Genomic DNA, 11,300 nt, shown 5'->3' on the forward strand with positions numbered 1-11,300 from the left:
GAGCAGTGGGCCAGGTGCCCGCAGAGAAAGAGGGCAAGGACAAGCCCAGCTCCGTGTCTCTCCCCAGCCCCACTGCAACCAGACCCAAGCCTGCCTGTCATCGAACAATTTATTAGGTTGCTTACAGAGAAGGAACATGGCGAGGGTTTGTAGGGGCCAGGGGCTGTGATGGGGTTCTGTAGGGTCAGGGAGCAGCGAGGACTGACTCCTCTCCCAGCTCTGCCCAGCCCTGGGGTTTGCTCGGCTCCAGCCTTGCTCCCCTGGCCGTGGGGGACCAGCCCGTGTGGCAGAGCCAGGGGGCTGCACACCATCTGTCCTCCTCCCCGCAGCCAAGCTGTGCCCGTGGGCCAGGGCAGAATGCACATGGGGAGTGCTGGGGGTGCAGGGTGTGTACCAGCACAGACCCCAAGCTCAGGCGTGGGAGGCAGCATCCTGAACCTGAGAAGGGGAGGTCAGTGCCTTTTCCCAGCCCTTGGAGGCCACTGCAAAGGGGGTACAGCAGTGACAATGACACAGGGATGACACAAATGGCTCAACGAGAGGGCAATGTGGTTGGCTCTGGGGCCCCAGCCGCTTGAGGCTGGCTTCTATGGCTTCCATCCAGGTCCTGCTCACCCCACGAGCTCAGTCCTGCTCAGGGCCAGGCGGCTCGGTAATGCGGATGTTGACAAAGAGAGAAGAGGGCGGGATGCTGGTGCCATCCTTGGAGAGAAGATGGATGTGGCGGTAGCCTGCAGGGGAGACAGCAAGGCTCTAGCTGACTGCTGCCCACCACTCTGCTCTCTAGCACCCAGCTAAGCCCCGGACACCCTTGCTGGAGCTGCCCCAGGGCCCCACCACCATCAGGCAACAGCCACTCACCAGGTTTGATGTTGGTAAAGGCTAGGGTGAACTGGCCCACGAAGTCATTCCTGGACGTCTTGTCGTAATCCTCCACCACAAAGCGGACGAGGGCCAGCTCTGGCACATGGAGCTGGAACTGGAGTGTCTCGTCCCAGCGGGGGTTAAACCCTGGGAAGGGAGAGTGGGTGCTGGGAGGGTGAGGGAGGGCAGGGATGGGCCACGTGGGCGCAGCTGGGTCCCTGGTACCACCGTAGCACTCACCATTGTTCTCAATGTACTTGGTCTCCTGGCGTGCTTGGTCTGCAGGGACCCCATGGATCTCCACACGCACCAGCGGGTCAATGACGGCTCCGTCCTTAGTGTTGGCCACTTTGGGCAGCTGCTGCCCACTGATCACCTGCGGGAAGTGGCAGGGACCCCGTGAGCCAGAGAGCAGCTGAACCGATCTGCTGGGAGGCTGCTCAGCTTCAGCATGCTGCCCAACAGTGTCCCCACCATTTGGGACTGACAGAGCCCCAGGACACTGTCACGGCTCCCCAGGGTCTCTCGTCAGTCCCATACCTGGATTGTCAGGGTGATGGGGCCAGGGCCCTCCCGGCTGCCAGGGTCACTGGGGTTGAAGAGAGTCTCCTCGTCCCTCATGAAGGGTGGTTTGAGCACATAGCCGCAGCGGCCATTCTGGCTGAAGAGCCCATCACACAGGTCCATCTCCATGCCAGCCGTCTGGAAGTTCAGAGCCACTGGGGGAAGGTGGCAGGGAAAGGGTTCAGGGAAGCTTGGAGACACCATGCCCTGCTTGGAGCTGAGAACCAGCCTGTCCCCATGGCCAGAGAGATGCGGGATGGCACAGGTGGACAAGGCACTGATGTCTGGGTATACCCAGGCTCCCCAGGGCAGAGCAAGAGCCTGCAGCCAGATCTGGCTCCAGCTGGGCTTGCAGCTGGCACCAACACGAGCGTTGATGGTCCCATTTGGCACGGGACCCAGGGCATCTCCCCAGGCCACAGCCCTGACACCCCCCCAGCCATACCGATCTGGCACCCCACGTTCCACATCTCCTGGGGACTGTAGTTGGAGGAGTCAGTCCGCATCCCGCTGGGGTAGATGCGTGTCAGCTGCCAGGCATTGTGGCGAACAAACTCATTCCCTAGGGATGGAGCATGAGGGCCACTCGTGGGGTCATTCCCTTGCCTGCACAGCCACCCACAATGTGTAATGCCTCTTCATCCATCCATGCAAACATTCATCCTTTCACCCATCCATCCACCCAGTCACCTACTCATCCATCCAAACATCCATCCACCCATCCATCCAAACATCCATCCATCCATCCATCCACCTACCCACCTACCCACCAATTCTCATCCCTCTCCCCTCCCAGGAACCCAGGCATCCTGCCTTGCTTTCTAAACCAATAACCCAGACTCACCCACCAGATCTAAAACCCAGGGTACAGCCCTGCTGGACCCCCCTTTCCGCTGGACAGGGAGGGAACCCCGGTGTCTGGAGGCTCTAGCCCTACACCTGAGGAAGCCACCTGCCCGCTCCACCCTGGCCCAGTCCCCTGGTGCCACTGTCCCCTCCGTCTCACCCGCATCCCGGATGAGCTTCCTGGCCTTGGCCTCAGCAAAGGAAGAGATCTCGGAGGGCCGGGAATGGCTGCGGGCCTCCTGGAAGCCCCGGAAGGACACACTCTTGCAGTAGATGACGCAGTCAGACAATGCCTGCGCCAGGTTCTCCTTGTCTTTCTGCAAGGCAGAGCCGTGTTGGGTCCCTCCTGATGGGAGCACCATCCCCCAGGACAGGGGCTGTAGAGTCCAGGGCAGCCAAAAGCAGCTGGGGGTGTGCTGGGGGTGGAAGCACCCCCACCACAGGTAGCCTTCCTGCCAGGAACGGAGCAAGCAGGGGACCCCCAACACAGTGCTACCACAGGGACACTGGGCAAAGAGGGATCTGGCCTGGCCAGGGGCAGAAAGGGATCTCCCCCCCTGCCTGGTGATGTCTCTGCCTCTCCTCTCGGCACTAGGATGTCACCATGGCCCATAGCTGTGTCTGGGGCTCAGCACTCCTGGCCAGTCCCCAGCCCAGGCCACCCACCTTCACCCTCCGCTTCTCCTCCTCTGCCTCTGCCCCATTGTCATCATCGGACACATCAGGCGCCTCATCCCCCGGCCCATCCAGCATGTCCTCCAGCCGCCCGATCTTCTTCCCCTTCAGTAGGATCTTGTGCTTCAGCTCCTGCGGGGTTGGGGATGGAGAGGTAGGCACCTTGGGGTACCCATCTTCTCCATGGGACTTGCTGTTCCCCAGGCCCTGCATTGCTGGGGGCCAGCACCACCAGCTCCCTTCAGCACCCAGGAGGGGACAGGATAGGAAGGCTCTGCTCTGCTGTCTGGCTCTGCAGGGCATGGGGAGAGAACCTTGGGGACAGCTTTGGGAGCCCTGTGAACATGAGGAGACAGTATCCCCAGGGTCCCCAAATGCTCCAGCAGAGCAGGATGATGCTGGGACAGGGGTGGCCTTCCCTCTGGACAGCAGAGCCACCTCCTCACCCCACTCCCAGGCAGGACAGCGATGCCCAGCATGGCCACGCTCTGTCCCTACCTCCGGGGACGGGAGCTGGGTGGGGATGCGCCCATCGATGGTGGCGGTGAGAAGCTGTTCCCCCAGGATGTCCTTGAGCTGCTGGGCCAGGACCTCCTGTTGCTCCATGCTGCAGTGGTTCTCCAGGGACAGGATTACCGGGTAGTCTGAGGTCTGGGGAGCAATGTGCACAGCTGGAGATCAGCCTCGGTGGAGTTGGGGAGCTCTCACAAGGGCTTTGCCCAGGCGTGATCAGTGCCAGGATGGAGCGCCTTGTGTGTCCTCGTATCCCCCTGAGACCTTCATACCCCTCCAATCCCCCAGCATCCTTCATATCCCATCTCATCCCCGCATCCCCCAGGCCCCATCTTAACCCTGTACCGCCAGAAGACCATGTCTGCATGAGCCCCCATCCCCTGATGTGGCAGGGGGTGCAGGGCTGTGGGTCAGACCCCCCAGTGCTGTCCCCCAGGAAGGGACACAGCCACCTTCCTCACCCACGGCAGGGTCGGTCTTGCTGCAGCACCAGGTGTGTGAGCCCCAGCATTGCTCCCCCTCCAGACATCCATCACTGCCCCCAGATTGCAGCCACATCCCCCACCACCTGCTGAGGGCCACCCACGACACCCAGCACCCGGGGAAGGGTGCCCTACCTTGAAGGCGTACTTCCCCAGGGTGCTCACCACCTCCCGGAAGGGGATTTTGGAGGTGAAGGTGTGGCCGTGGTACACCATGGGCTCCCCATTCGGCCCGTCCCAGCAATCCACCTCCAGGCACCGGCAGCCCCGTTTCAGAGCCCTGTGGGTGTGTGGTCACCCCTGGAACCCCACACCCAGCCAGGGCACCAGCCCCTTGCCCTCCCCCCTGGCTGTGGGTGTCACCCCTGCAGGGACCAGGAGACAACTGCCAATGGTGGAGATGCTGCTGCATGCAGGGCAGGAAGAGCTGGGCTCAGCATCCCCAGAGTGGACCCCCTTGCTGAGCACCACATGGCACAGCCACAGGGGTGCTGGACGAGGAGGGGGCAAAGGAGCTTGTCCTCTTGCTGGGTTTGCCCCATGGAGCTGCCTGGGGCATGACACTGGGGCAGGAGGGTGCTGGGGGGCAGCCAGGAGGCAGCAGCCCCTTTACCTGATGTAGCCCTCGATGCTGCTCTGGCCCCGGATCTGGTCCTCTATCAAGTAGGTGTTGTGGGAGGAGGAGATGAAGTAGTGGCAGAGCGGCTGGCTCATGTCCTGCCACAGTGCCCGGTGCCGGGGGTTGAAGATGGAGCCCTCCGGGGAGCAGAGGTACATGAGGAACCCATCGGCACTCAGTGCATGGCGAGCTCGGGCTGCAGGCAGAGGGGGAGGCTCAGCAACAGCCAGGGACCCAGAGGGGACAGGATCAGGACAAACGTTGCTGCTGGCAGCTCCTGGCATCCCCAACCTGGTGGGCACAGCTGCTGCCAGAGTCTGGAGCACAGGGATAGATGCCCTGGGGCAGAAGCCATGGGAAGGTGGGCAGCAGACCACAAAGCCAGAGCTTGGACCCCATGGCTGGTCAACCTTCTACACCAAAATGGTCCAGGAGTGAACCAAAAAAAGGGAACTGTACCAGATCACACCACGGTGAACCTTCCCCTTGTGTCCACCTGCAGCAAGATGGGGCTGGGGATGCCCCTGCTGTTGGGTTGTGAGTCTCAGCACCCTCCTTCCCCACCGTGCAGAGCACAGCCGATACCCGGGCTGGCTCTCACCTGTCTCAGATGGTTCGTACTTGTCGATGAGCTCCATGGCCAGCTCCTCTGTGCCCTCATCCTCCAGCTGCTCTTGCCGCAGGAAATCCACCAGCTCCAGCAGTGTCAGCTTCTTCCCATCCTCGGAGAATTCCTGGAAGAGGCTCAGCACCTCCTCACGCTGTGTAAGGGTCTTGTAGAAGAGCACAAACTCCTCCCCTTCCAGCGTCCCCGACTCTGACTTGTCGGCAGCCTGCAAGGGAGCTCACTCAGCACCTAGCTGGGGCAAAACAGGGTGTCCTGGCCACCCCATGGGGCTGTGGAGGGCATTCACCCACCCCCAACAGAGGGCAGAGAGACTCCACACCAGCGGCAGTGGTAGGTGTCAATCAATGCGTGAACAGATGGATGGATTGGCAGATAGAGGGCTGGTTGGGTGGACTGATAGATGGATGGGTCCATGGATGGAGAGATGGACAAACAGGTGGAGGGATGGATAGATGGATGGATGGTTACATGGATGGATGTATGGACAGCTCGCTGGCTGATTGGGTTGATGGATAAACAAACAGATGGGTGGTTAGCTGGGTGGACAGATAAGCAGCTGGATGGACAAATGAAGGGGAGGGAGGAACAGCTAGCTGCCTTGGCTGGTTGGGTTGCCAGATAAATGAACAAATGGATGTTTGTCTGAGTAAACAGGTAGTTGGGTGAACAAATAAATGGATGGATGGATGGATGGATGGATGGATGGACAGAAGAAAGTGACCACATTCTTCTGCAGGGAGGTGTTATGCAGTTTGTTCCAGCCCCTCCAGCCCCTCCCCAGCCCCTCCAGGCCCTCAGGTGCAATGCCTACCTGGAAGAGCCGCAGGGCATGATCCTCATTCATGTCAATGTTCATCATCTTGAGGAGACGCTGCACCTCCTTGAAGTTCATGCGCCCATCCTTATTCTTGTCGGCTTTCTGGAACCAGTCACAAATCCACGTGCGAGAAACCAGGGCAGATGTTAAGGGAAAGGACCTTGGCTAAGAGAGATGGAGCTGGGGAGCATCAGAGGGCCTCTTTTCCTTTTTCTGTGGGCTCTCCCTGCCCTGGTGCAGATGGTGAGACCCAGAAGAGCTAAGCACACTCTGGGGCAAGGCTGGAGATGCAGGGCCTGGGGAATGGCCAGAGACGGGGAAGGACTGAGTGTGGAGGGCAGAGTGGTACCCGCAGGAAGGATATTGGTCTATCTTCTCCCTTTGGTCCATGCTGGTGGCCACTTCAATGAGCTGGCGCAGGCCCTGGACCCAGCACTGCGCCTCCTCTGCTGAGCCGGCAATGAGGTCCAGGTTGCCCCGGCGGCCATAGAAGACAATGGTGAAGCAGCGCTCAGGGGGAAACTCGTCAGCCAGGCTCTGCAGCACCTCCGACTGGTGCCCTTCCCGCACCGTCTCCACATCGCTGATGGAGACTGGGGCAGAGGGAGAGGAGGCCTGTCTGTGGGGGACAAGGACTGCAGGGCAGGGGGCACTGCCCACACACAACTGTCCTTCCAGCCATCCCTTCTTCCACTCATCCATACATTCATCCATCCATCCATCCACTGAGCTACTCATCCATCCATCTACCCATTGAGCTATCCATCCATCCATCCATGGAGCTACTCATCCATCTGCACCTCTGTTTGTCTGCCTACTCCTCTGCCGGCACGCCAGAGCTTCCACTTGTATCAGCTGCATACTCAGCCTTTGTGACCTATGGGTCCTGCTGGGGGCAGGATGCTTCATGGAAAGGTGTGGTTGAGAAGAACCCAGACATGCACACAGAGTCTTTTGAATGCCCCAGCACCCTTTGCAAGCACAGCTCCAAGAATCTCCATAAATTCACATCCCTGTTCACTCTGAACCCTACCGATGGTCCCATGGCCAACATACAGCAGCCGGTACTCACAAGCAGACTCAGTTTTGCCTGTCCTCTTGGACTGGTACCAGATGGTCATGCAGTCATCCTGCAGCTTGAAGTAACGCTGCTTCTTCCAGCTCTTGGACTTGACTTTGCGCATCAGCGTCCCTTGCTGCATCTGCTCCAGTGTGTCTGTGAGCTGGATGCCTGTGGGCAGTGTGAGCTGCATCACTAAGGGCAGGGGTATCCGGGCACTGTGCCCTGGTACCTTGCTCCCTCTCACTTCTGGGACCCCCCTGTAGTCCTTTGATTTGGGATGGAGGTGGGATGGACACCAAACAGACTCCCTTTGCCACAAGAGGGGCAGAAGGTAATTCCCCATCCACTCTTCCCACCCGTCCTTGGCACTGCCAAGCCCAAATCCCAAAAGCCGTGATGGGCTAGGGATGCTCCAGAGTGCAACAAGGTGAACTCAACCCCCAGGCCAGATTTGCCCCAGGGTAAAACCGGATGGCCCAGTGCTCTGCCCTGCCCTGCACCTCCCCTCTGCCTGGGCACTCACGGGCGTTGCACAGCAGCGATGCCATGGCTCTGCCTCCTCCACACTGGCAGCCGCTGGGGAGGGAAGAGAGAGGGTGGCTGGGGGGAGCGGGGCCGGATCCCCCCACTGCACCCAGGTCCCACCGGGTGGGCTCCGGCCGTGCCCACACGTGTGTGAGGTGCGCGTGCCCCTGCCCGTGTGTGAGCGCACCTGTGCCTGTCTCCTGCTGGGTCATTGCTTTCCTTAAGTGTCAAATTCACACCACCATGCTCAAGAAATGTTTATTTGCATTACCCGGAAGCCAGAGCTCGAAAGGTGTTGGAGAAAAACAGAAAAACTTGCGAGCACAGCTGCCCCGCATCCCGGTGGGTACCGGAGCCCTGCTGCTCCCAGGTCACAGCTCCCAGGGAAGAAGTAACCCCAGGAGCTGGGAAAAATTGCCCTGGGGGTGCCTAAGAACAGCCCCCACCGCATGGGAAAAGGCCCCCAACCAGCAAATTTGGAAGTAAGGGAGAGGAAAGGCTGTGAGAGCAAGGACAGGGGTGCAGAGCAATGACCCTCAGCTCCCCCACCCCCTTCTCCCCAGGGAACATCAGCACCCCGGGACCGCAACCACACTGGCAGCCGAACAGGGAGCGCGTTGCGACAAGTGGGACTATAAATACAACTGGTCTGACAATAAGGCTTTGATTAGGCTGTTAAGAATTTAATTAGACAAATCGCTGGATGTGCCTGTCACCCGGGTGCTGGAACTGGGCCCTCGAGGAGTGGATGCCGCAGCTGGTGAGCTGGGATTTGGGTGCAGGAGGAGACCTGGGGGTCCCTGGGGGTGGAGGGCTCTGTGCCACCGTGCAGGGGTGGCAGCCGTGCCCCAGGCCCCTGACTCAGCACAGGCACCGGCAGCGCAGGGCTGGGAATAGCCGGTGCCGTCAGTGTGCAGGCAGCTGCCAAGCCTGGCTGCCAGACCCTTGCAGGCTTTGGGACCAGACGGCAGCCGTCCCCTGCTCGGTGTGGGGACAGGCACGTCAGATCCCCAGCAGAGCGCTGGCTGGGGCTGTCGCCCTGCTCCTGGGGGACATGCCAGGTGTGGGGCTGGCAGTGGCCGTTCAGCTGTCCCCAGGGCAAGTGGGGACTGCCTTTCCACGGTCTTGGGGACCTCGTGTTGCTGAAGACACGGAACGGCTGGGGTGCCATCCCAGCTGCCTCCCAGCAGTGCCCAGTGCCACGCATTCCCAGCACTGGCCCTTCTTGCAGGGCTCAGACCACAAGGACTCGCTGCAGTGCCTGCACCCTCCCACATCCGATGTGCCGTGGGGGGACTGACCCACTGGCCCAGGGCTCAGGGCACCCACACCCACAAACGGAGGGTGGTGGGACCACACTCCTCTCGGGCCCTGCAGAGTGGGTGCCCTGATGCCCGCTGGCTTGCACAGTCCCAGGAGTGCCTTGCCCCCTCCCTCAGCATGCTGTCATCCCCTCTGCACCCCATGGCCTGCAGGGAACCAGTGGGGGGACAACCCCGGTCACCCATCTGCCTGGACCCTCCTGCCTCCTGGCAACACACCGGCACAGCCGCTTTGCAGGATCACAGCTCCAGGTGCCCACCTGCCCCATGCCCCCTGTGCTGCAGCAGGTGAGGGGATGGAGATGGGGATGTTTTTGGGAAGCCAGCGCGGAGGGAGAGGCACTGAGGCTGGAGGAGTGGAGAGAGATGCTGGCCTGGGACAGGGATGGGCTTGGTGCCACCATTGGGTCTGTCTTCTCTGCACCCTGCCACGCATGTGTGCAAGGAGGCAGCATGCAAGGGAGCTGCTTGCAGCCCCCAGGCCCATAACTGCGCTGAGATTTTGGAGCTAAACTGATCTCCCCCAGTGCCAGCCCTTACAGACTCCCAGCATGGCCCAAGCATGCCCCAGCCACGGAGCTGTGCCCCCCCTGCACATGCAGCAAATAAGAGATGGTCCCTTCCAGTGCAAGGAGGATCCCGTGAGTGTGAACACAAGGACACATCTGTTCAGCTCTCCCTGGCGCACGAGTGATGCCCCGAGCCCAGCGCAGCCTGGCTTCGCACAGCCCCCTTCACCCCCATCTGAGTTACACTGTAGAGGGGAGCAGGACAGGAGCCAGGGGCTGGAGAAACCCAACCCTAGGGCTTCCTGCAGGGCAGCTGCCTCCTGCCAGGGCCAGCCCGAGCTCCTCCCAGCACACCCTGAGCCACCATAGCCTCTCTGCTGGAGGTGACAGTCCCTAAAAGGAGCTGGAGGGCCAGCGGGTGTGAGCGCTCCCCAACCGCTCCAGTGCAGAGTCCTCGGGCAGAATTAAATGCCACCATGGGGGTTCCTGTGCCAGAGCAGGGAGGGATGACCCCCCGCCTCCCTGGGCACCCCCTTACTTTCTTGCACCCCGGTGTGCACACAGACTGCCCGTGTCCCGGGGTTCTGCTCCGCCCCACTGCCCCACACAGCCTTGCCACTCACCCCAGGACACGCTGCAGCCCCCAGAGATGGAGCCTGACCCACGCAGGCGGACCAGCCGGCAGCTGACGGGGTCAGAGGAGCTCGGGTGGGGGGTCGGACAACGGGCTCCGGGATGGAGCAGCACAACCCGGGAGTGCGGAGCTCGGGGAACAAGTGACACCTTAAAGCAGAGGAAAGAAAACCGCCGGCACCTCTCCCCCCACCCCACCCCACGCCACGCCACGCGTGCAGCCGCTTCTGGGGCAGCGCTGCCCGACCCCGGGAGTCCCAACCCGCCCCGCCACCCCCCTCCCGCCGCTTCCCGCGGGGAGGAGCCGGCGCCCAGCCCTGTACCCGCTCGCCTGGGCCGTGCCGTGCCGTGCCGCTCCGCTCCGCTCCGCCGGTGCTCCACCGCCTGCAGCCGCACGGGGCCGGGGCTGCCCCGGCTGCCCGCCCCTCGGCAGCGGCGGGGCGGGGAGCCCGCCCCCAGCCCCCCGCGCCCGCGGGACGCCCCCGGCCCCCGCACGCCCCACAGCCGCCGCCTCTCAAGGTCGCCTCGGATTAAGGTCACGCCGCTCCCGCTGGGGGAGGGCGGGGAAGGCGGGGGGGAAGGCAGTGACGGGACGGGCAGGGCTAGGAGCACCCTACAGTACCCCCCGCTTGGGGCCGAGCCCCCCATTCCCACCCTCCGGCACAGCCTGTCCTTCCTCAGAGCCGTTTGCACCCAGCACGGCCCGACCTCCCCAACCACAGAGCACAGAGGGGTCCCCACTGTGTCCCTGTCCCCTTCCCAGGACACAGTGGTCCCCAGGGCCAGGACCCTCCGGTTGGGAGAGACCCAGGACCCAAAGAGCAGGGCACAGTTTGAGCATCCCGGGGCAAAACCTCCATGGGGATCCAAGCTGGGGCAACCCTGAGGACAGGGATGAAAGTTCAGGTGGCCGATGCTCTAATAGACCCGGACCCTGGGCAAGCATGAGAGCACTTCCGAACATCTTGCAGGAAGGCAGCGAGCGCTCTCCCCGGTGGGCTCCATCCAGAGCCCACTGGAGAGCGCTCGCTGCCTTCCTGCAAAGCAACATGGAGCAACACCTCCTCCTCCAAGCCCCCCCGCATTACCTGCTCCAGGAGAGATGGGGTGCCGCAGGAACATGGCCAACTCCCACCAAAAGCCACGTACTCTCCCCAGCTCACATCCCCAAGCTGGCACAGCCCCCCCCCCTTCCTCCCGCCTGCAATAAATCCCCCCCCCCCCCCCCTCCAGCTTGCCC

At 62.0% G+C, this 11,300-nt stretch overlaps 1 protein-coding gene across 3 annotated transcripts; it reads right to left on the reverse strand.

The window, feature by feature from the left end:
- Nucleotides 1–117: 117 nt before the first annotated feature.
- PLCD4 (phospholipase C delta 4) lies at nt 118–11,232 on the reverse strand. Of its 3 annotated transcripts, none has more exons than XM_049814335.1 (17): nt 11,149–11,232; nt 10,051–10,191; nt 7,595–7,647; nt 7,081–7,239; nt 6,373–6,601; nt 6,003–6,132; nt 5,165–5,396; nt 4,558–4,759; nt 4,080–4,224; nt 3,448–3,600; nt 2,941–3,081; nt 2,435–2,591; nt 1,874–1,990; nt 1,405–1,583; nt 1,105–1,240; nt 862–1,011; nt 118–731 (listed from the first exon to the last, which is right to left on the reverse strand). In XM_049814335.1, the coding sequence occupies exons 3-17, from the start codon at nt 7,617–7,619 to the stop codon at nt 625–627; spliced, it is 2,262 nt and encodes a 753-aa protein (XP_049670292.1). In that variant the 5' UTR covers nt 7,620–7,647; nt 10,051–10,191; nt 11,149–11,232; the 3' UTR covers nt 118–624. The 3 variants fall into 3 exon arrangements, with proteins under 3 accessions (XP_049670292.1, XP_049670282.1, XP_049670275.1); XM_049814325.1 differs by lacking the exon at nt 11,149–11,232 and adding an exon at nt 10,384–11,135; XM_049814318.1 differs by lacking the exon at nt 11,149–11,232 and having other exon boundaries at nt 10,051–10,323.
- Between the last annotated feature and the right edge of the window lie 68 nt (nt 11,233–11,300).

Source organism: Accipiter gentilis, chromosome 1 (genome assembly GCF_929443795.1).
Source record: "Accipiter gentilis chromosome 1, bAccGen1.1, whole genome shotgun sequence".
Taxonomy (NCBI): domain Eukaryota; kingdom Metazoa; phylum Chordata; class Aves; order Accipitriformes; family Accipitridae; genus Astur; species Astur gentilis.

Coding starts and splice junctions, on each gene's coding strand:
- PLCD4 (XM_049814335.1), bottom strand. CDS start 7,619: ATGGCATCGCTGCTGTGCAACGCCC. Junction 5,397..6,002: donor ATGCCCTGCGGCTCTTCCAG/GTAGGCATTGCA, acceptor GCTCCCTTGCAG/GCTGCCGACAAGTCAGAGTC. Junction 3,601..4,079: donor TGGGGAAGTACGCCTTCAAG/GTAGGGCACCCT, acceptor ATTGCTCCCCAG/ACCTCAGACTACCCGGTAAT.